We start from the raw sequence: 24,872 nt of genomic DNA on the forward strand, positions 1-24,872 counted from the left end.
GTAAAGAATGTCGAACTAAGCCCTCATACTGATTATCAGCTTAAGGCAACAATTCAGATGGGAAGTCTGCAGGAAGCAATCTTGGCTGTTAATAATTTGCACAGATACAAAATTGGAAGCAAAAGAATCCAAGTATCACTAGCTACTGGAAGTGTCAATAAATCACTTGTTTTACTTGGGTAAGAGTGTTTGTTTGTTTTTACCGGCTGTACTTTGCATGAACCATTTACCATACTAACTATTTCTAGGGAGAGGGCGGAGAGAGCGAGTGAGCGAAAGCAAATCTATTAAGCCAAGCAGTGACCTCATTGGCTGAGTTTTGGAGAGATTATCCTCCTCCACAGTCTGCAGAGGGGACATTTCTTGATAATCTGTAGCATTATTTGCCTCACCAAGAAGTTTGTGCTGTGTTAAGGCTCCATTGGTGGGCATTGGCTGCAGAGGATCTCTGTGTCTTTAATCTGTTTAGCAAGGATCATTCCCACAGTAGATCACAGTGTGCCATTTGGCAGATCAAGTTTGTCGTAAGGAATTGTATTAATTGATTAACGACTGTTTCCATTGCTTGCATCAAAAGATGCTTGCTTGTAGAACTTGCTTTAATTTGGGGTGGCAGTCTGGCAGCAGGTGGCTTGTGCAAATCATCATGGCATTGGTAAGCAAGGTGTAGCACAGATAACAACCAGCTTGTGGGTTTTGTCAGTCATTATGTCTAATGGCATACTATTTGGGTGGAGGAGATAGTTTAATACCATATTTGAAATGGAGAATTAACTACTTTTTTGAAAAAAATCACTTAATCTCCAAGTTGCTAATGATTAGAGGAAAGAGCTAAATGTCAATACATTGTTTAAAAATTTCATTTACAACTGGAGATTAGAAAACTGAATTTTAATCATGACTGGGACAGGAGTCGGCCATTAATTCGTCCAAGCATGCTCTACCATTCTCGATCATGGCAGCAATGTCATAATCCTGTACTATCCCTGTGTCCCTTTGATTCATTAATTGATTTCTTGTTACTAATCTCTAGTTTGAATTCACTTAATTGCTGCAGTTCTCTACCTCAAAGCTAAAGGTCAAAGGCTCATCTGAAGAAGTTCTAACTCATCTCAGTCCTAACTGACTTCCCATTTGGGTTTGGGACTCTGTTCATGAACACTAAATCCTACTTTCAAAGGAAACATCTTGTCTACATTGACTTTATCCCTTCTAAGAATTATACACGCTGCTGTGAGATCACTTCCTCCTCTTTTAAACTTGAGAATGCAGGCCCAGTCCCCTCTATAGAACAGTCCGACCATCCCAGGAATCAGTTTGGTGAATTGCACTGCCTCTGTGGCAAGTATATCATTTTTAGGGAAGAGTTCCAGAACTATAATATCCAGGTGTGGTTTTAGCATTGTTCTGTGTATTTGAGGCAAGGTGACTTTGGAGCATTTGGTGCACTTGCATACTAGCTTTCAATTCCTTATGAACAAGGATGATTATATCACACCATATCCCTTTTGACATAAACACACTCTCCATTCTAAAAATACTTTGCACCTCATTCCTTCTCCCAAATTGGCTAATCTCTCACTCGCCATATTACATCTTACCTACAGTCCTCTTGCTGGCTCACTTAGTCCTTCGAAATCCCCTTAAAGCTTTGCTGCATCCTCCTCACAACTCCTGTTTCTGTCAAATGTTGCATCATCAGCTAACTTGTAAATATTACAGTCAATCCCCACATCCTAATCATAGATTGTGATCTGTCGGAGCACAAGTGCTGTTCCTTGTGGTAACCCACTGGTCACAGCCTGTTAGCCTAAGAGTAATTCATTTATTTCTACTCTCTGCTTTCTGCCTGTAAACAGTCCCCAGTCCACGTAAGTATATTACCACGTGCTTTAATTTTGATTTCTAACCACCTGAGTGAGACATTGACAAAAGCCTCTCAGCAATTCCAGCCCTCCATCTGATTCTTCCATACTGACTCTGCCAATAAGATCCTGTCTCAACTCAATCACATTTGTCAAACATGATTTCCCTATTCATAAATCCGTGTTGACTTGTTGCATTTGATACAAATATGCTATGTGTACAAGCCTGTCTTAAAATTGGAGATATTTTCGAGGAGTTAAAGTAGGTCTCAACATATGGAGTCAGCACAAATGACCACGAAACAATCTGATCAAAATCATTTGTTCTTCACCTTGATGAACACACTTTCTGTGCAGCTCTGTCATGACTACACCTGCGTGCTAATGTTTCTCAACTGGTTTAAACCATTCTCTTACTTTTTTATTGACTTGCCCTAACAAAAGGAAGCGTTGCAGTGAGCAGTCCACATTTTAAAGATTAGCAAATAACTTTTATTTCAACTTTAAGGAAAGAATTCTGGCATCATAACAAAAGCCCCAGTAATCTGTAGTGGGATTGCTTTTGGTGACCAAGTAGTCCAAACAAAACCTTGCCAAAGTACTTGATAACTTGTGTAATGTCCTAACTTGATATTATGTGCTGATTGTGTTTGTTATTTGATTACAGCTCTGAAACCATATCCATTTTGCAGGATGCCCCTGCATGTTGCTTGCCACTGTTCAAATTCACAGAGATTTATGAAAAAAGGTACATAATAGTTACATGTCTGTGAACTGTTGGAACAGTCAACTTATTGACACAATGATTAGTTTACTGTGTTCACCTGTTTGGTTGAGAAATCTGAGGGATACAGGAATAAGTTTAAAAGTTGAGACTTGCTTTATCCCTATATTGATATGGGAGGTGCCCCTTTCTCCTTAGGAATTTCTTATGTGAAAAAATTAAATTTGATTCACCTCAAATTTTAACTGTACCATTGTTTCAGTTTTGGCTAAACTACAGAATTCAAACACTCATAACGTTTGCACCTCTTCAGTTTTGTGAGGATGTTAAATAGTACTTGGAAGTCTTCAAAGTTGGGAATTAGTTGTAATTTTTATACTATGACAATTTTACATTTCATTGACACTGTGTTAAGTTGTTTGGCAGATTGGAAAGTTTGTTTTTTATTATTAGAATATTGTCCAATTCAGAGCTTATGTTCCAGGTACCAAGCTCATTTTGTTTATACATAACTTTTTGTGGCACCGAAACGGATTTGATATGCTTCAGAAAACTCCATTACTGTTGAAGTAACTTGAATCTACCACCCTCTAGATTTGGACACAAGTTATTTGTGTCAGATTTGTACAAGTTAACAGACACAGTGGCTATCCGTGACCAAGTGAATGGAAGAATGGTTTGTCTCCTGCCCAGCAGTCAGACAAGGCAGAGCCTTCTGAGTTCTGTATTATCATACGATAGTTCATCATCCAACTGCAGCCCAGTTATATTTGAGGAGTTAGAATACCATGAACCAATCTGCAAACAGCACTGCTCCAATAATGGCTATAAGTAAGATTCACATTTTAATATTTTATTAACAAATGTTTACTCTTCAATGGAACATGTAATATCATCTTTCTCCTTTATAATTATCTTAGTATGTTTTGTAAGACATTGTGCTTCAAAAATAATGGAGATGTGCTATGAGACCAAATGTTTTTGTCTTCCACACTTCACTTTTTTGCATATCCGAAAGACACTTTGTGGAATTTTGCTATTCTGAATCACTGCATTTTTTTGAAATAGCACGGCACAGTGGTTAGCACTGCTGCCTCAAAGTGCCAGAGACCTGGGTTCAATTCCAGACTCAGGCGACTGACTGTGTGGAGTTTGCATATTCTCCCCGTGTCTGTGTGGGTTTCCTCCGGGTGCTCCGGTTTCCTCCCACAGTCAGGTGAAGGTCAGGTGAATTGGCCATGCTGTATTGCCCATAGTGTTAGGTAAAGGGGTAAATGTAGGGGAATGAGTGGGTTGCGCTTCGGTGGGTCGGTGTGGACTTGTTGGGCTAAAGGGCCTGTTTCCACATTAAGTAATCTAATCTAATGTTAATATAACTGCCTGCCATGGAATAACATTTTTTTTTTCTGGTTGCAGTGAAAATGAATTTGATCCTGATTCTTACAAAATACCATTTACAATATTGTCCCTGAAAACATTTGCACCACAGGTACATAGCCTGTTACATACCCATGAGGGTACTGTGCCTCTCCTTAGGTGAGTAGTACATTGTTTGTATGAGCAATGTTTGGATTAGAGAGAAGGGTGATTCCAAAATTTCAGTACTGCCTTGTGACCTGCGTTAGCTCTTTAAAGTTCCTGTTGTAATTGACTTTTGTACAAAAACTCAAAGAATAAAGTGAAAACCTCCTTGATGGCTACATTGCCCACGGTTTCAGAAATGTCCACTAGCCTATTTATTTTGCTAGATTTATATTGTGACAATCAATCCTTTTTCAGCTGAGGGAGTGAATTGAAAAAAAACTACTTGATGTGAGCTAGTAAAATCCAGTCTTTCTGGGTTCTGGAGTTGCCAACTGTAAAGGCATTTCTGTAGGTTGATTGTGTAATGTCCTGATCATGCTATATCTGCAAATGTTAGATTAGTATGAGTCTATGACTATAAATCTTGGATTTTCCATTATGTTGAATATTTTTGCTTGTAATTGTGGAGCAGGATTTTGTATAAAAGTTCTGAATTGGGGGAAGGGAAAGAGGGGAAACTGATTTATTGAAGAACAATTATCTTGGCTGAACCTGAAGGTGTTAGCAACTTTGATTCCACCAATAAGTAAATATGATTTGTTGAAAGTGTATGAGTAATCTAATACTACTTGCACCTGCGATACCTTTTTTAAGTAGCAGTTATCAATTAAAGCAACGTAATGTGGATGCTGGAGCTCAGAAATACAAACAGTGCTAGAGAAAGCTAAGTCTGACAATATCTGCATAAAGAGAAAATCTTAACTTTTCGAGTCCAGAATGACTCATTTTTGATCTATCTGCCTTCATTTCTCGGCTATGGGCTTCCATTAGATTGGACCATTCTTTATAGTCAAAGTACTGCAGATGTTTGCTTTCTGCAGGTCGCTGACCGTTCTATATTTAATGTCTACCATCAGGCAGCCAGCAAGATTTTACTGCTGATTATCAGTCTGTTTTGCTGAGAGAGCACTTTCCATAACCAGCAAGTTCTGGCTTGGGAGTTGAACACTGAACTTATTGTCCAACATTGGGGATGCTGCCCACTGTATTACAAGGCCTTCCTGATGATTTGGTCATAATTGGTGTAATGTCCCAATAAACTATCTGTAATAGCTAAGTGATTCTGGAAGCCCATTAAGTTTTACTGCTTTGTGGCAGAAAGTCCTAGCTTACAGTCAGTACAGACCCTATATAATTTGTGTAATCACCAAGGAAAGCTGAGAAATTTTACTGAAAGCCCAGGAAAAGAGGGAAATTGGTCAAATTCCACTTTTACCTTAATGATCAAGACACTAGTCATATGCGATCATATGGGTCTGCTTTACAACCGAAAATACATACCTCCATAAAGTCAAGCAATACTCCCTCTGACCATGCCATTAAGTGCATAAGCCCTGCTAAGATTTGCTTTTCCAAAATGCAGCACCTTGCATTTATCTGAATTAAACTCCATCTGCCATTTCTCAGCCCATTGGCCCATCTGGTCCAGATCCTGTTGTAATCTGAGGTAACCTTCTTAGCTGTCCACGACGCCTCCAATTTTGGTGTCATCTGCAAGCTTACTAACTATGTCATTCATGTTCACATCCAAATCATTTATATAAATGAAGAAAAGTAGTGGACCAGCACCGATCCTTGTGGCACTCCACTGGTCACAGGCCTCCTGTCTGAAAAACAACCCTCCATCACCACCCACTGTCTTCTACCTTTGAGCCAGTTCTGTATCCAAATGACGAGTTCTCCCTGTATTCCATGAGATCTAACCTTGTGAACCAGTCTCCCAGGGGAACCTTGTCGAAAACCTTACTGAAGTCCATATAGATTACGCCTACTGCTCCGTCCTCATCAATCCTCTTTGTTACTTCTTCAAAAAATCAATGCAGTTATTGATGCATGAACACTTTTTTGTTCCTTTTTAAGCTTTCTGGACTGTTATGCTGCAGAATTTGCTGTTTTGAAGATCGTAGAGGAGGGGCAGGGTGGTGTTCCTTTGGAGCACCTCATAACCTGTGTCCCTGGTGTTAACATTGTTACTGCACAGGATGGCATTAAAGTTGTGAAATGGGTGCAGAACAAGCCTCCACCACCTAATGCCGGTAAGTTGACACTTCCTCATTTCAAACAATGCATGTGTTACTGTAATATTGAAGAATGAATGTAATTATAGTGGATATTCTGATTTTGTTTGAACTACAAAATTAATTTTTAGCCTGATGGCTTTTACAAGCTGTGGAACCATTCGTCATTCTGTTGCTAAAGTGAATCTGAAACATAACAAATTGTTTAACGGCTAGTCATCCTGCACTGGCATTCCACACGTGGCTTTTTTTTTAAAAAAAACATTTTAGATCAGGCTAGGTTAGAATAGAGGGGGTACAATTCAGTCTTTGTCATGCATTTTGTCATTCCAATGTTTCAAGCCTCACCTTTCAAACAAACTAGCCAAGCTGCTGCATTGTAATTGCACCTGTCTGCAAATCATGCTGCTGCAATGTCCCAGGGCACAGGTTGAGTTGAAGCACTACATGTAAATGTGAATATAGGACTTAAGTGGCGCATAAAAGGCTCAGGCATTTAGTAAATAGATAATTGGTTAATTTTTGAGTTCTACCTATTTTTAAGGAAACACTGAACATGTTAATCCTCATTGCAATCAGGCTACAAACCTTTATTTTCTTGGGTTAGATATTTGTGTGCAAGAACAATGCTTGTTTGCCATAGCACTACTTTTTATTTCTTGTGGATAATTATAGGTATTATCGCCTCCAGAAAGTGATTGTATTTGGCATGCAAACATCACATTGCAATCAAATTTGCTCCCTACCCTGATTTTCCAGCATACTTGAAAATGAAACCTGAGTAATTAGATGGTTCTGAAGTAACACCATAAGAACAGGAGTCTAGCCTTGATTTCCCCTAATGATTAGGAACCTGTCAGCTTTTAAAAGTAGACAAGAACTCTGTCTCAATATCTGTCTGTGGCAATTTCCAAACACAGACAATCCTCAGAAGACATTCTTCCTTATCTCAGTCCTAAATTGGCACCACTCTAATCTGAGACGATGCCTTCTGGTCCTAGACTGTTCCAGGCATTTACGCTGTCATGCCCCTTAAGAATCCATATGTTTCAATGAGATTACACCTCAATTTCCTGAATTTCCAATGAGTAGACTCCTAACCCATTTAAGCGAAAGTGAGGTCTGCAGATTCTGGAGTTTGGAGATTAGAGTGGTGCTGGGCAAAGCCCAGCAGGTCAGGCAGCATCTGAGGAGCAGGAAAATCGACGTTTTGGGCAGGAGCCCTTCATCAGGAATGAGGCTGGACGCCTCGGGGGAGGATAGATAAATGGAAGGGGGTGGGGCTGGGGAGAAGGTAGTTGAGTGCAGTAGGTGGATGGTGGAAGGGGGGCGGGAAGGTGATAGGAGGGTGGGAAGGAAGATTGACAGGTGAGACATGTCATGAGGATGGTGCTGAGCTAGAAGGTTGGAACTGGGGTAAGGTGGGAGGAGGGGAAATGAGGAAGTTGGTGAAGTCCATATCGATGCCCTGGGATTGATGCCGAGACTGAAGATGAGGCATTCTTCCTCCAGGTGTCTGGTGGTGGGGGAGTGGCGGTGGAGGTGGCCCAGGATCTGCATGTCCTCGGCAGAGTGGGAGGGGGAGTTGAAATGTTGGGCCACAGGGCGGTGGGGTTGATTGGTGTGGGTGTCCTGGCGATGTTCCCTGAAGCGCTCTGTGAGAAGGCATCCAGTCTCCCCAGTGTAAAGGGGACTGCATCGGGAGTAATGGAAGCAATAAATGACATTAGTGGAAGTGCAGGTGAAAATTTGATGGATGTGGAAGGCTTCTTTGGGGCATTGGATGGAGGTGGGGGAGGGGGGTGGTGGTTAGAGCTTTGGATGAAGGTGAGTCTTCGCTCATTAAACAATCCCTTTACCATCCTACTGAACCGTCTCTGATTTAAAAAAAAACGTTGAGGTTCCATATCCTGTTAGTAAAAAACAGGATATAAGATTGCAGTGCTAAAGTTGTAGAACACCTCTGTCCTTGTCAGCAGCTTAAAGGCTTCATTCAGACTCCTCTTCAAAAAAACAAGGAAATTATCCCTTGCCCAAAAAAATGATCCAACAAAATTCGGTAATATTTGACCCTCTAGGTTAGAAAGAATGAATGATGTGGAAGTAAAGAAAAGCTCCGACTCAAAATCGAAGGGAAATGGAAGAGGGCTTGTGAAAGGCACATTCGATTTAAAAGGTGGTTAATCCAGCACACTTCTTGTAAAAGTACAGAATCTAACAAATTCTGGGGGAAAGACTGAAGGTGACCTCTGGAAAATCTCAAGTTGTGTTTAATGCCATGATTGATCATGCATTTTGTTTTTGCTCAAGTTTGTTATTTTGTTTTCACTTGAGATGTGAGCATCTCTAGCTGACCAGCATTTTTTGCCTGTCCTTTGTTGCCCTTGAGAAAGTGATAGTGAGTTGCCTTGAACCACTGCAGTAGAACTGAGTGGTTAGCTTGGCCACATCAGAGGGCAGTTGAGAATCACCCACATTGCTTTGAGCCTGGAGTCACATGTAAGTCAGACGAGCTGAGGATGGCAGATTTCCAACCTGAACAACATGAATGGACCACGTAGGTTTTTCTAACAATTAACAATGGTATCATGATCATCAGACTCTTAATTCCAGATTTTGTTTATTCAATTGAAGCTCATCCATCTATTCAGATAGGATTCTAATCCATTGCATTGACCTCATGATCTAATTTCAGAAATTTAAGACATTAGGTTTTTTAATGGTGTTTTTGATTTACAACTGCAGAATTTATTTGCTATTTTATGCTGGGTTTATAGCACAGCTATCTGACTGGTTGAAGCTTGTCAGCTATCTGGTTTGGAACAAAATCTTGAGAGAAGCTGTAAGAACATTTAACTTCTCATTTTAGCCCTTCTATTTAATCCATCCCTGGAATTGGAAAGTTCTAAGTAAAATATGAAGTGTCCCATTGGAAAAAATGTTTGTTAACACAGTCTGGATTAAATGATGCTGTTACTAATTTTTGTGAAAACTAGTTGATTCTGGTAAAGCTTTGTAACTGAAATATTGAAATATTTTGTGGAACACTTGATCAGAAATGGTAATGATGTGATGGTAGTGTTTCCTATGTGCAAACTTGAAATGCCAAATCCATTCTCTACTTTTTTCTATAGATCCCTGGTTGCTACGCTGTAAAAGTCCTGTGGGAAATCCTCAGCTTATTCAGTTTAGCAGAGAAGTAATCGATCTCCTAAAGAGCCAGGCTCACTGTTTAATATGTCAGCACAAGTTTATACCAACCTACCATCACCATTTTGGGAAGCAGTGCCGAGTTTCAGACTATGGCTTCTCAAAATTAGTGGAGTTGCTTGAAGCAGTGCCTCATGTTCTGCAGGTGAGTTTTATTGGATTATAAATCTGTTTTAAGCATAAACTGCAAGTTTAGGCTTTTATCACCAATGAGTAGCGTCTTGGAAGTGTCCATTAGATTGCATTTAATTTATTTTTCTCAACAATATTTGTGCATTTTAAGTATCATTACTTTTTCTGCATTACAGTGAACCTGGGGGGGGTGTGTGTGTGTGTGTGTGTGTGTGTATATACAAGTAGAAGTTGCATTTTTGTAATGAAAGCTTTTAAATCTCACTTGGAAGGTGAGAAAATTACCAGTATCTAAAAGTGAAATTGTTAATTTGAGCTTTTTGGTGTGAAATTAGTCCAGACCTACGTGTCTCGATTAGGATTGAGCTTCTGTCGATGTGAATTCCTGCTTTGTATTCACAATACTCTTAGGTCCTGTGTCAAAATTGAGTTGTAGTAGGACTTTCTTGTGTTCTCCCTATACCTGCCTTGAGATGTTTGTTTGGCCTTTTCCGTGTAAAATCATTGCAGTCTTTATTTCAGTGATTCACCTGTCTTGATGTTTCAGTGTTTTCACTACTGCTAGCTATAATGGTTCTTCTTAGCCTTGATTTCTCCCATGAGCCACTGCCCTGATGCTACAATGACCTGCTACTGCCAATAGTCTCATGAAATCTCACTGTAACACTGAGAGTTTGCACTAACACTTGAATCAGTGTGCTGTCAGCTGAAATAAATCTCCACAATTGGTGTTTCTGTCCCACCATCTTCAGAAATATATTCAACAATCAAATAATTGGGTTTGTTGTTTGAAAGTGTCACTTTGAAGAAACTGCAAGTGCTTGGTAGTCTCCCAAGTCTGCATGTAATCATCTGATTTTAAATGGAAGTAATTGCCGTATAATATCATAAGACTCCTTTTTTTGTGTTTGATCAAAGTTATGCATTTTGCTTATACAAAAGGCTTGTGAAAACCCCAATGTTTACTCATTAGAATTTTACTCATACTTGCATTCAAAAGTCATGAATTTTCAGATCTGTCTTGTATACTGACAATTGCAATTGAAATGATTTACCCCTATCATTTATTATAGATCCTTGGCTTGGGCACAAAACGCCTACTTACATTAACACATCGAGCACAAGTAAAGCGTTTTACCCAAGATCTACTTAAACTTCTCAAATCTCAAGCCAGTAAGCAGGTTTTTGTAAGAGAATTTGGACAAGCCTATCATTGGTAAGTGTGATCCTTAAATTCTGTTTAGCTCTTTAAAATTGGTTCCTTTAAGTAAGGAATGGACAGTATTTTTTAATCTTGGCACCTGAAGTCAGCATCTCTCTGCCCTAGCTTAGCCAGATAATTCTCTGCACAATAGCAAATCATTCATTCCCATAGATGTGATCCCACCGGTTGGAGAATGCTGCACCTTTGCAGGTCAGTGTTCTGGGCCCATGCTGGTTTTCAGCTGGATAGCAACTACAAAAATTCTTGTCAACTTAAAACCCGTTGACTAGCACTGGTGGCTAGAATTAGTCATTTTTTCCTGTACTTAATAATTCTGTATCTCCAAAGTATAAGTATCCTCTGTACTTTGTATGAAGGTTGACTGAAGCATTATTGTAGACTCTAGAGGCTATTTGTAGGGATGGACATAAATTTTGAATTTACAGACTTAGCATGTGAAATAAGCAGTAAGTCTTCTGCCACTGTGATGCTGAGGCACTGGCCTGAGATGTATAATATTTGAGAGAAGCTAGCAATTCCAATGAGCATCCGCATGTATTGGTTCACACTACAAGTAATACCTGTGTGTAGAAGTTAGTAATTTGGAGCAATCCAGTTTATGGCTGTTGGTAAATTTATAGTGCATGATTAGAAACAGTGAGGTAAGGTTTGGACAGCAAAGCCATTTTGGTTTCAATTTTCTGCATTTTGATTCTGTTTTAGGTGTTTTTCGAAGGACTGGAATGTCACAGACTACGGTGTATGTGAATTAGCCGATCTTCTTTCAGAAATACCAGACACTACAATTTGTGTTTCACAGCAGGATGATGATACTGTGATTTCTATCCCTAAGCGAGGTGCTCTTTCTTTTGTGTTGTATTCATTCTTTTGGCCTAATTCTTCTAAATAAAACAGAATTCCTGTTAACTCAGCTGCTATGCTGAATGGTCATGCGTGCAAAATGCATGGAGGAGCAAGTCTGTGGCCACTTTGAGATTTATTTTTCTTACAGTGGCTGGGTAAATGAGGGGAGGGAAATAATTGAGTTACAAAGTTTTTTATATGATGGAAAAGATAATCTACCTGAAGGGCAGCACGGTAGCTCAGTGGTTAGCATGCTGCCTCTCAGTGCCAGGGACCTGGATTTGATTCTACCCTCTGGCAATTGTGTGTGTACAGTTTGCACATTCTCCCCATGTCTGCAGGCGTTTCCTCCCAAAGTCCAAAGATGTGCAGGTTAGGTGGATTGGCTGTGCTAAATTACCCATAAAGTCCAGGGAACTGCAGGCTAGATGGGATAACCATGGAAAATGCAGGGCTGCAGGGATTGGGTATAAGGTATAGGTCTGGGTGCGATACTCTTTGGATGATCGGTGTGGATTTGTTGGTCCAAACAGCCTGCTTCCACACTGTAGGGATTCTATTGTCAGCAGTCTATGCGATGTGCATATGCACACTCGTTATTATGATTTTAGGAAATGTTGGGATTTATCGTCATTCCCAGTTGCTGTAATGTTATGAATCAGCCACATTTGATCTAGGCCAGACTGGATAGAGGTGATACTTTGTTTCTTGAAGAAAAGTTATAAATTTATTTAGGATTTATAACCATCAAGCAATCTTCTCCAACTTATAGTGGCCTCGGGTTGACGAGTTCATTGAATTCAATTTCACAACTGGCTTGGATGAAATTTCAATGTACAACCACTAATTTCCTAGTTCACTACTATAACTAAGCGCCCATTTATGGTCGTTGCAGCTGCAAACATGAAATGTGAACATTGCAATTGGAAATCTGTATGTTAACAGATGCTTTGTGGCTCAGTCCAAACAATGGCATTGTCCAACAAATTTTGAAATTCTGTTATTTCACAGTTGTTTGTGTATACTTTCTCTTACAAACCAAAGTTTCATCAACTAGCCATGGGTAAACCACAGGTAGTTCACCAATTTTTCTAAACGTGATTAGATTACTTAGTGTGGAAACAGGCCCTTCAGCCCAACAAGTCCACACCGACCCGCCGAAACGCAACCCACCAATTCACCTAATTTACCCCTTTTACCTAATACTACGGGCAATTTAACATGGCCAATTCACCTGACCCGCACATCTTTGGATTGTGGGAGGAAACCGGAGCACCCGGAGGAAACTCCACAGTCAGTCGCCTGAGTCGGGAATTGAATCTGGGTCTCTGGCGCTGTGAGGCAGCAGTGCTAACCACTGTCATCATGCCGCCCTCGGTGATCTAGACTTTAGATCTTCAACCTGTAATTTCACTGTAATATGCCACTGAATTTAACACTGAGTAACTTTGTATGCTTTTGAAAATTGCATATTATGTTCAATCTTTCGAAAATTATTTGAATTTTATTCTAGAACGCACTCCAGAAGAAATAGAGAGGACAAAGCAGTTCGCTAAAGAGGTTGTGGATTTATTGCGGCATCAATCTCATTGCCGTATGCCCTTCAGTAAATTTATACCGGCTTATCATCATCACTTCGGGCGTCAATGCAAGCTCACTTACTATGGATTTAACAAACTCATAGAACTGTTTGAAGCTATACCTGAGGTATTGCAGGTGAGTGTAACCAAATCCACATGGGCTTAACTGTAGGAAGCCAGGAGTATAGAGATATCTAAGCAAATAGTTTCTCGTAGCTCAAACTTCCTCATTGTTGTTTATTTAGATCAGCTTTAATTTTGGTCTTTCTGGTTTATCATTTATCCGTTTCCAGTATTAGAAAATTAGTTTATAAACTTTGTCACTTTATTGAGCGCAGTATTCCTGAAAGGAATATGTGGTGTTGAAATTTAAGCAGATGGTGCAGAATTAAGCAGCAGATTAAATGTAATCAATAAAAAAAGAAAATGCTGGAAAATCTCAGCAAGTCTGGCAGCATCTGTAAGGAGAGAAAAGAGCTGACGTTTCGAGTCTAACTGACCCTTTGTCAAAGGATTAAATGTAATACTGTAAACTAACTGCAATTGGTATACACATTTTTTGACCAATCAATAAAATGTGAAATGCAAAATGTTTTCCATGTTCAGTTAATTTTTGGAAACATTTTGTATTTAATGCTCAAATATTCAGTTTTGACTCAATCGCACTCTCTGAACTAGGTATGCTCTATCAACACTGAGACTACATATATCTGCTATTTTTGTTTTTAAATGTGTAAATCAGTGGTTAAATATGAAATGTATGGATTTTAAACAGTTATTTAATTAGCTAGTTTATGTGCGCTCTGATTAGTCAAGGACGACATCAGGGCATTGCTGAGAGATGATATAGGTTCTATGGAGAATAAGGTTGAATCTATTTGGGTGGAAATTAGAAATTCTAAGAAAAAGTCACTAAGTGTAGACTATAAGCCACCAAATAATAACATCACATTGGGGCAGGCATTAAACAAAGATATACTAATGCCTGTAAAAATAGTATGCCAATTATTGTGGGGGATTTTAATCTCCATGTCGATTGGTCAAACCAGTTCATTTAGGGTAGCATTGAAGAGGAGTTTGAGTTTTCTCGAACAGTATGTAATGGAACTGATGAAAGGAAGCTTTCCTAAATATGGTCCTGTGTACTGAGACAGGAATAGTTAATGACCTCGTAATTAGGGATCCTCTTGGAAGGAGCGATCACAGTATAGTTGAATTGAGAATACAGATGGAGTGTGTGAAGATAAAATCCACTAACAGTATCCTGTGCTTAAACATGGGAGACTACAATAAAATGAGAGAGGATTTGGCTAAAGTAGACTGGAAACAAAGATTTTATGGTGGGACAGTTGACAAGCAATGGACTTTGAAAAATTAATTTGAAAGTGCTCAGCAAAAGAATACTCCAGTGAAAAGGAAGGACTGTAAGAAAAGGAGTATAAGAAAAATCTGCCAGGGGTGTCTAAGGAAATAAGGGAGGCTATCAAATGGAAAAAGAAGGCATACAAAGTAGCCAAGAACAGCAGGAAACCAGAAGTTTGGAAAAGCAGACAATAGCTATAAAGAAAAGTAAGATAACATGAGGAAAAAAAAACTAGCACAGAATATAAAGACATAGCGAAAATTTCTATTAAATATATAAAACAAGAGTGGCAAAAGTAAACGTTAGTCCTTTAGAGGATGAGAAGGGATATTTAGTTATGGGATGTGAGGAAATGGCCAAGGCATTGAACATATTTTGGATTGTTCTTCACAGTGGAGGACACTGATAACATACCAATAATTGACAGAGATGAAGGTAGATGAGGACCTGGAAATAATCATTATTACAGAAGAGCTAGTGTTAGGCAATGGAGCTAAGGATAGACAAGTCTCCTGGCCCTGATGGAATGCATGCCAGGGTACTAAAAGGGGTGGCAGAGGAAATAGCAAGTGCACTTGTAGTAATTTTCCAAAATTTGCTGGACTCTGGATCAGTCCCAGCAGATTGGAAAACAGCAAATGTGATGACACTGTTTAAAAAGGGGAAATATAGACTGCCTAACTTAAGTTGTACAGTGGGGAAGATTCTTGAGTGTATTATCAAGGAAGAAATAACAAGGTATCTTGATAGAAATTGGACAGTTGGGCTGATGCAGCATGGGTTCATGAAAGGCAGGTCATGCTTAACAAATCTTTTGGAATTCTATGAAGACATAACGAGCATGGACAACAGGGAGCTAGTGGATGTGGTGTGCCTAGATTTTCAAAAGGCCTTCGAGAAGGTACCACACAAGAGGCTGCTACATAAGATAAGGATGTGTGGCATTACGAACAAAGTATTAGCATGGATAGAGGATTGGTTGACTAACAGGAAGCAAAGAGTGGGGATAAATGAGTGCTATTCTGGTTGGCAATTAGTAACTAGTGGTGTGCCTCACGGATTGGTATTGGGACTACAGTTATTCACAATTTGTGTAGATGATTTGGAATTGGAGACCATGTGTGATGTCAAAGTTTGCAGATGACACTAAGGTGAGTGGCAGAGCAAAGTGTGCAGAGGACTGAGAAACTTTGCAGCGGAACATAGATACATTGAATGAGTGGGCAAAGGTCTGGCAGATGGAATACAATGTTAATAAATATGAAGTCATACATTTGGGTAGGAGTAACAACAAAAGAAATTATTGCTTGAGTGGTAAAAAGTAGCAGCATGCTGCTATGCAGAGGGACCTTGATGTCCTTGTGCATGAATCACAAAAGGTTGGTCTCCAGGTACAACAGGTAATTAGGAAGGCAAATGGAATTTTGCCCTTCATTGCTAAAGGGATTGAGTTTAAAAGCAGGGAGGTTATGTGACAGCTGTACAGGGTACTGAAGGTCACATCTGGAGTACTGTGTGCAGTTTTGATCTTGTTATTTGAAAAGTGATATACTGGCACTGAAGGGGGTGCAGAGGAGGTTCACTCGGTTGATTCTGGAGTTGAGGGGGTTAGCTTATGAGGGGAGACTGAGAAGACTGGGATTATATTCATTGGAATTTAGAAGGATGAGGAGGGATCATATAGAAACATATAAAATTATGAAAGGAACAGATAAGATAGAAGTAGAGGGGATGGCTGGTGAAACTAGGACATGATGGCCTCAAAATTATGGGGAGCAGATGTCGGACTGAATTGAGAAGGAGCTTCCTCATCCAGAGGGTTGTGAATCTGTGGAATTCTCTGCCCAGTGAAGTAGTTGATATTACTTCACTAAACGTTTTTAAAGCCACGATTGCTTTATTGTTCAAAAAATTCTATTAAGAATTATAGTAAGAGGGCAGGTAAGTGGAGCTTGAGGCCATGACAAGATCAGCCATGATCTTATTGAGTGGCAGGGCAGGCTCATAGGACAGGATGGCCGACTTCTGCTCCACGTTCTTATGTTCTTAATTTGAGTTGTTTTCTCTTGCCAACATGAAGTGTTTTGAAAATTTCTACCCAGTATACTCAAACAAAATATTGATTTGGCAGAATTAGACTATCGTAAGTAGTTTTATTACTCAATACGATTCTTTGAGAAGACACATCACATTTGTGAGCTTTCAGCTGTTTATAGAGCCATAATGTAAATCATATGGTCCACAGGTCCTGGAGTGTGGAGAGGAGAAATTCCTTGTTTTAACTGAAAGTGAGCAAATTAAGGCACTGACAGCCCAGCTTGTTAAATTGCTAAGATCACAAAAGGACAATTGTATGACACTTTCTGATTTCCTTCTGGAGTATAACAATACATATGGATATACTCTGCGTCTGCAAGATTATGATGTTAATACTGTTGCAGAACTTATGCAGAAACTCTGCCATGTTGCAAAGGTATGTTGCATAGTTATTTTGTTCTGACGCCTCTAAAGCAACATTTATTCAGTCAACTCCGAATTAAGTATAATTTCTTTTTGTGCACATTTTTCCTCCCCCCACCCCCCCACAAGATTTCCAGCACACCAAAAGGTAAACAGCTCCAGCTGATAAATAGGAAGTCCCTTCGTACTGTAACTGCTCAACTTCTTGTGCTGTTGATGTCTCTGGATGATGTCTCGTGCCTCTCAGTTGATGATCTTAAAAAGCATTTTGATGCAACCTATGGAAGTCCTCTTGTTCCCTCTGAATATGGTTTCATGTCTTTGACAGAGTTGTTGAAGAGTTTGCCGTACTTGGTTGAGGTATGAATTCTGAAATTCTTTATTGTGCATTGTTTCTGAAAGCTGGTTTTACAGCAGACTTTGTTTTAACCAGGTCCTTATTAACCAGCGCACTCGATAAACTGGCAAAAATTATAAAATGAAATACAAGACATTTACTATATTATCACAATGTCCAGGTAGTCGGGTCAGGATAAGACTGAGAAAGCTGTTTGCCAATAACTTTATTTACAGCATAAATCACAAATAATGATGCAACCTTGCCTTAAAGGAAAGTGTATGTCCCCTGCATTATATTTCTATTACTTAATGTATGTTTTTATACTTGGATTATGCAGATGTCTTGATCAATTGCATATGCTTGTCCCATAGGTGCTGGTTAATAAGACATTTGCTGTATTTCATTGTTGGGATTATACAACTATACCAGTAGAAATTGTTGCATATTTCTCTCTGAATTTTTTTGGAACCTTCACATAATATCATCTAATTTCACCCCTTCTCTACCCCCAATTGCTCCTTATCTTGAATTGAAGCATGTGTATTATGACAATAGACAATAGGTGCAGGAGTAGGCCGTTCTGCCCTTCGAGCCAGCACCACCATTCATTATGATCATGGGTGATCATCCTCAATCAGTATCCTGTTCCTGCCTTATCCCCATAACCCTTGATTCCACTGTCCTTAAGAGCTCTATCCAACTCTTTCTTGAAAGTATCCAGAGACTAGGCCTCCACAGCCTTCCGGGGCAGAGCATTCCACACACACACCACACTCTGGGTGAAGAAGTTTCTCCTCAACTCTGTTCTAAATGGCCTCCCCCTTATTTTTAAACTGTGTCCTCTGGTTCTATATTCTTTTCCCATGTGCTAGAGAAGCTTCTAATAGAAATCTTATTTTCATATCTAGAGACGTTCTGCTTGATTTCACATGTTGGGATCCAAAGAGATTTGAAAACTTAGGGTATGAGAGAGATTTCTTCCATGCTTTAGCAATTTGTTTGGTTTGTTAATAAATACTTTAGTAAAGCATTCAGACATTATTTCTTGGGGTCCTATTGGGTCCTGATTGGGTCTTTAGTTCAGAGGGGAACCTTTTCACGTTGGAAGGCCGCATTATGTTAGTTGTAATCTAATCAGGCTACATCCAAGAAACTTCAATTATATATTCTTCAAAATTCACATTATTTTGTAAAAGTCTAACTACTATGCACTAACTAACTTAAAAAAAATGTTAATTCTAAAGTTAACTAACCTTTTAATGACTTTGACTGCTTTTAGTAGGAAAGCATTTGAATGTTTGGTTGCAGCGTGGAGGTCTGCAGTTTTAGCTGATCCTCCAGATGGGTATCCGTCATTTGTGACCTTTTAAGGGCGTCTTGATTTTGGTTAATTAGGAGAATGTAGATTCACAGCAATAAGTGATTGTAAATCAAGAAAGCATATTTTGTGCATGTTGCCGAAGGCATGGGTACTGTATTGCATTTTTCCATATTTCAATCGGATCTTAGAGTCAAATAAAGACTTTAAAATGTCATCTTCTGAGAGCTCAGTCAATTCTATCTGTAGTTCTTTAGGAGCCTTGGAGACATCAAGTAGGTGAGGTTGAAATGCTAATTTGTGTGATGTCATGATTCTCAGTCAGAAAACCTTTCATTGTATTCTCCAATTAATAAGTCTATAACAGCTGCGTACTCTTCAAATGATTCATAAGAATCCTCCAGTCATCAATGACATTTGCTAACTGGGGAAAATGTTCATCAAAATTTCCCTTTTGAAAAAGTTTTGAAAAAAATAGCTTTTTGAATTTTTTGCCACATCATATATAGACTTAGCTTTACCTTGTAAAGAAATATTCAAGTAATTTTGCTTTGACATGATATCACACAGGAATGCAGCATTTCTATAGAAAACTTCTTTCACTAATTCGCATTGCTGACTCTGTTTTTCATAAAATTTAATTATCTGTTCTTACAAAGATAAAATTTGTGCTAACACCTGTCCCTGTGATAGCCAATGCACTTTAGAATGATACGGCAACTCCACACTGAATACCTTATCATCCAACTTTAGCATGTTACAAAACTGACAATGCCGTGTTGCATTTGCACAAATATAGGTAACAATACTTATAACTTGTTGCAAAGCGTCATTTAAAATAGTAGACTTAGCACAGAGATTTTGCTGATGTAAGGTACAATGAAAAGAAATGAGAGCATCTGGATCTGATACTTTTTTTTATCTCTGTGCAATAAACCCTTCATGTTTTCCTGTCATGGAAAGTGCACCGTCTGTGCATACACTCTTTAAATTAACCAAATTCAGTTTAAATTCACGACATTTATCTTGAAAGTTTGTGAAGGTATCTATTCCTCATGTTTTACCTGTAAGAATTACTGGCTTTGGGCACTCTTTGGAGCAAATAAAATCTTCTGTTATGGCCTGAATGAAATATAAAATCTGCGCTGAGTCAGCAGTATCAGTTGATTCATCCGATGCGATTGAATAATGTGTGTTTTCCTTTTGGAGTATTTGTTGGAGTTGTTCTGTTACGTCGAGGGCTGATTCATGCTGCCCATCAGTTATGGTCCTCCTTGAAAGAAGCAGTTGTTTGTACTTTGGAACATTATCGGGGTCTAAGCACCCTACAACTTCGACAATGCATTCTTTTAGGATTTCCACGTTGCTGAATGGCTTCCCCCTTTTCCCGAGAATATAAGCTACTTTATATGTTGCTTTAGTGGCATTTTTTCTGGGTCTTAATACTGCTTGAAATAACTGTCTTTGCTTTTGCTTTTCATCTTAATTTCTGCAATGCAACCTTCTGCACCTCTCCCTCTAATTTGAAATATTTGTGGTCCTTATGAGGGGCATAATGCTGATAATCATATTTCTTCAATGTTGATATTTCAGTATCACAAAGCAAGCAAATCATCCTATCTTTAGCAGACACAAAAATATACTGCAGTTCCCAATCCTCATTAAAACCTCTGTGTTTTCTTCCTTTAGCGTTCTCTTGGTTGTCTTTGACATGGGCTGTTAGGTTACAAAATAAAAAAATGTGGTACGGTTAGACTGTGTAACTATTCTCAAATTTCACTTCAAATGGAAAACCGAGTGCACTGTTGTCATAAGTTGATAAACACTGGCGTACTGGATACCCACAGGCTCTCACCAACCAGCCTCAGGAGGTAGTGGCGCCAGTCAGGCGGGGAAGATAACGTACACTCGAGTCGCATTATAACTAAATCATAGCAGGTGTCGAAATAGCCAATATGACTTATCAATTTTTTAATTGTGACGTTCAGTCTGTGAGGATTATTTCGTTGAATTTTCTTTTACTCTCTGGTATTTTAAATACATTTTAAGATTAAAATAAAAATAAAAGATGAAAAAATAAATAAAAAATAAAATTTGTTCTGCAAAATTTGGATTCATTCAAAAGGCCACATACAATGGCCTAGAAGGCCGCAGGTTCCCCACCCCTGGTTTAGACCTTTTTAAGGCTGCTGACTGCTGATGTTTTATATTACAGGATAGGATCCTTCCTGTAGGGTTCCACGGAGACTTAACATTTTACCTTCACTTTGGCCCCTCATGATGTCTGTACCAAAATGTATTTGACCTTGAAGCACCAAACTTAATTCTTAGAATAATCCCTTGTTTCCACAGTATACTAACCTGTGCATGACCAAGAAGCCCCTGTAACAGATGCAGCAAAGCCTTCCTATCCAGATCAAATGGTTTGGGATATAAATTTTTTTCTACTTTGATTATAGATTAAGTGTACATCACAATCATTGCATTCTTTTATCGTGCAAAAAGCATTTTATAGAGCCTGTAGTTGCCTCCAAAATTGAAATATCAGGATGCGCCAGAGAAGTAATTCAACACGCTCCATTAATCTACACAGTTTTGTTGTTTTTGGGTTACCAGAGTTTGTTAATGGAATCAGTCTGGGAAATCCTGGTGCTAGTCCTGTCAGTTAGAATACCATGGTTACTTGTGCAATACTTTGTTTAGAAGAGCAGGAATGTTCTGAGTGGGCTTGTTTTTCCAGCTTGAATCGTTACATTCTGGTTTTATATGCAGCATGCTGTATCCTATTTTAATATGTAAAAATCATCATTTACTACAAATTATGTAACACAGTAAACTTTTAGCTTCTGTTGTGTGACAGGAATTCTTCACCTGAATTTAAAAATGGAAGTTTGTTTATCGCAATGTTTGCAGACTCCAAGCATTATAAGAAATCTTGTTTTTAAGGTTTTACTTTATAGCAAGTTGCCATATTTTCATTTGTTTTGCTATAACTTGGACAGGATTTAAATGAGGAACAATGTTGGTTGTTAAAAGTTCCTTTTTGGGCCATTCATTTGTGACAGGTATTCACTGATGACACTGGCAAAGAATATGTGAAACTGACAAAAGTGTACCAGTTCGCTAAGAATGTGCGAGCCTTGCTACACACCTACCACTACCAGCAGATCTTTCTGACTGAATTTCCCTCCACTTACCACAAGTACACAGGTGAAGTACTGCAACCAAAAGTGTACGGGTATTCCAGCATAGAGGATCTTCTTATTGCTATACCACAGGTAAAGTTGTGTGTTGTTAAGTTATGCAATGTCTTCTCTATAATTTGGTTCTTTCCATAGATGGCAGTTAGTCATCTTGGGACGGCTGGGTTTTGCCATACTGCGATTGTGGAACAAACTTGCAGTGACCAAATTCCCATTGACTGTATTAATATAAAATGACCCCTAAAGTACAGAGGCTTTTACAGTTTTAAATTCAATCAATCTCTTTTGAATGTTCTTCCCTTTCCTTAATATATTCCCCACTCCCTTAGTTTTCTTATTCCTTACTCTCTCGGAGCACTTGGAAGGGAATGTTTATATTAGCTTTAGTCACTTGGAATCTTCTATTGATTGACCTAGAAAGTCCATCAAATTAGAAATGCTGTATTAATGAATTGTATTCAACTGCAGCTTTCAAAACTAACTAGAACTTAGTGAAATCTTTGCCACAGTCAAGGTGGTTGATGAATATTAGCACTGTTAAATACTTTGCCTGGGACCCAATTGTTGTGTATTTACATCTGTAACGTTTATAATTGCCTGTTCTGGAGGATCTTTATTTACTAAATTCACAAAACATAAGACGAGGTCAAAGTGTACCCTTGGTTTGCAATTAAATGTAGAAATCCAGAAGTTTTGCTATTGCTGCCCATGTTCCCCTTGGATTGCTCTATTGCTGATGGATTCTGCACAGAGAGAAACTGTGGAGTGAACCACAGCTAATTGTCCGGCGTTCTGCTTTAATCGGAAAGGCTAGAGTCTATTCACTATGCCATTTTACATTTCAAAAGCTGAGTGTACACTGCTGAACAGGCCCTCAGCCCCTGAAGAAAAAAATGACGTTTTATTCTCAAAATTAATGTTGCAATTTTTTTTAGAAGCTTTGTTCGATTGTGGAGAATATTCCAGTCTTTATTTTTGCTTTGTGTAAAATTTGGGGAGTTTTATATTTCCTACTTTTCTCAAATGCTGTGAATCCTGAATGCAATCTACTACCAGACTAATACATCTGAGACACCCAATCACTCTGAGCTAGTATACATTTAGATGAATGGCACAAGTCATTCTTTTCTCATCGCCTTAGATTCAGGCCATTGTGAAATGTCTGATACTGTAATTTGTGTTTTTAAGAAAAAAAAATCTTGGCATGAATTCATGCCAAGTTTATTTAATCAACTGAAAATATTCCCCCTCATTATTCACTGCAGTGGCACTGTGCACTTACTAAGCTGAACTTTGCAGAGTGGTCGAGGATTCGTGTCTTTGTCCCGGAGTTACATGTTTCAGTTTGAGGTTTAACAAGTTTGGGCAGGTAGTTGCTGAAAACTGCCTTGTCACTTTGGTGTTTTGGCTGCTGCTAAGAGTGACCCCATGCGGAAGAATATAAACATGCCATTGACAAACAGAAAATGGATTGCTACAAGGACTGAAATGTCAACCGGTATTAGGACTTTTTAGAAAGCTGTTTATCATTGACTATGGAGTTCTTAATTTAGTGTTTTCTTTATTTTTGAACAGGTCATCTGGATAAAAGGACATGGACACAAAAGAATAGTCGTTTTAAAAAATGATATGAAAGGTGTGGTTTATTTTAAAAATCTGTAAGCTTTGCTGTTTGTTTCTTGTCACTTTTGTTTGTGTGTATATATACTATCACTGTAGCCAGAGATGAAATTATAATGAAATTTTTTGGTAAACATTTTTATCTGCCCCACATCTTTTTCACAAAGAAAACTGAATTTCCACAACACAACGCATTAATGAAACTGCATTAGGGGCTTTGAGTAGAATTTTGGTCCCATTGAAGAGGCAAGTTGTATTGGAGATAACCTCAGGAGGTTCTCTCGATTGATTGTAGAGATTAGAGATTTCACTTATGAAGAGAAATTGAGCAGTTTAGGCCAAGACACTCTGGAGTTAAGAATGAGAGGAGATCTAATTGTAGTATTCAAGATGCTAAAGGGGATTGATAAAGTAGATGTAGAGGGTGATTCCTCTTGTGGGACAATCTAGAACAATTTTAGGCTAAGGGGCAGAAAATTTAAAACATGAAGACAGATTACTTCTGAGTCATGAACCTATGGAATTCACTACCCCAGATTAATGGATGCCAAAGCACTGAGTAAATTTGGGGAGGTAGTCATGTTTTAGAGATAATTTGAAGAGTTATGGGAAGTGGGTAGGAAAGTGCAGTGGAGATTGAATGATATTTTTGTCTCTAACAGCAAAACAGGATAGAGGGGCTGAATAGCTACTTCTGCTCCTGGTTCTTGTATTCATAGTGGTACGCGATTTGTACTTGCCTTTTTAGACAAGTGAGGAAGAAATCATTTATAAAAACTTATTTTTCCTGCTACTTCACTCCTGAGATTAGAGATATTGAAATGACCTTTGTCCAGCTTATTCTTAACATTGAATGGTAATACCATGACCGAAACCCCCTCAATCAACATCTTGGGGGTTACCAGAAACTGACCTGGACTAGCCATATTAATACTATGGCAACAAAAACAGGTTAGAGGTTAGGAGTCCTGCAGTGAGTGATTTTCCCCCAAAGTCTGGTCACCATCTGCAATGCAAGTCAGGGGCACAGTGCAATATTCCCCATTTGCATGGATGAGTGTAGCTCCAACAGTACTTGGCAACTCAGCACCATCCAGGTCACAGCAGTCTGCTTGATTGGCACCATATCCACAAACATTTAATCCTCAGTGATTCAACAAGATTGCCTAGCTCAGTGGCATCACCTAATCTCGTATCCTTTGTTTTTTTTCCCTCTCGCCTGTCCCCCTCAGTTCGTAACAGTTCTGCATGTTGTTCTCCTGCTTGCATGGTTGAAGAATGTGGACAAACACCAGAAGACCCAAAGCGACCAGTAACTTTGGCTGTACAGAACCCCAGCAGCAATGAGAAAAAGGAGTTAGAAACTGACCGCTCCTGTAAGTAATAC

The 24,872-nt window shown here is 38.9% G+C and overlaps 1 protein-coding gene across 4 annotated transcripts in view; it reads left to right on the top strand.

Moving 5' to 3' along the window:
- LOC132825317 (meiosis regulator and mRNA stability factor 1) overlaps positions 1–24,872 on the top strand; it is a 55,808-nt gene that overhangs the window by 26,318 nt on the left and 4,618 nt on the right. For all 4 annotated transcript variants that reach the window (XM_060840430.1, XM_060840433.1, XM_060840434.1 and 1 more), the window contains exons 12-25: positions 1–179; positions 2,533–2,613; positions 3,184–3,420; positions 4,006–4,125; positions 6,034–6,209; positions 9,326–9,546; positions 10,607–10,749; positions 11,461–11,594; positions 13,115–13,317; positions 16,790–17,017; positions 17,134–17,364; positions 21,728–21,940; positions 23,441–23,501; positions 24,718–24,861. In XM_060840430.1, coding sequence (XP_060696413.1) covers positions 1–179; positions 2,533–2,613; positions 3,184–3,420; positions 4,006–4,125; positions 6,034–6,209; positions 9,326–9,546; positions 10,607–10,749; positions 11,461–11,594; positions 13,115–13,317; positions 16,790–17,017; positions 17,134–17,364; positions 21,728–21,940; positions 23,441–23,501; positions 24,718–24,861 — 2,371 coding nt within the window. The remainder of the gene's footprint in view (positions 180–2,532; positions 2,614–3,183; positions 3,421–4,005; positions 4,126–6,033; positions 6,210–9,325; positions 9,547–10,606; positions 10,750–11,460; positions 11,595–13,114; positions 13,318–16,789; positions 17,018–17,133; positions 17,365–21,727; positions 21,941–23,440; positions 23,502–24,717; positions 24,862–24,872) is intronic.

The sequence above is a fragment of the Hemiscyllium ocellatum genome, chromosome 20 (assembly GCF_020745735.1).
Source record: "Hemiscyllium ocellatum isolate sHemOce1 chromosome 20, sHemOce1.pat.X.cur, whole genome shotgun sequence".
NCBI classification, from domain to species: domain Eukaryota; kingdom Metazoa; phylum Chordata; class Chondrichthyes; order Orectolobiformes; family Hemiscylliidae; genus Hemiscyllium; species Hemiscyllium ocellatum.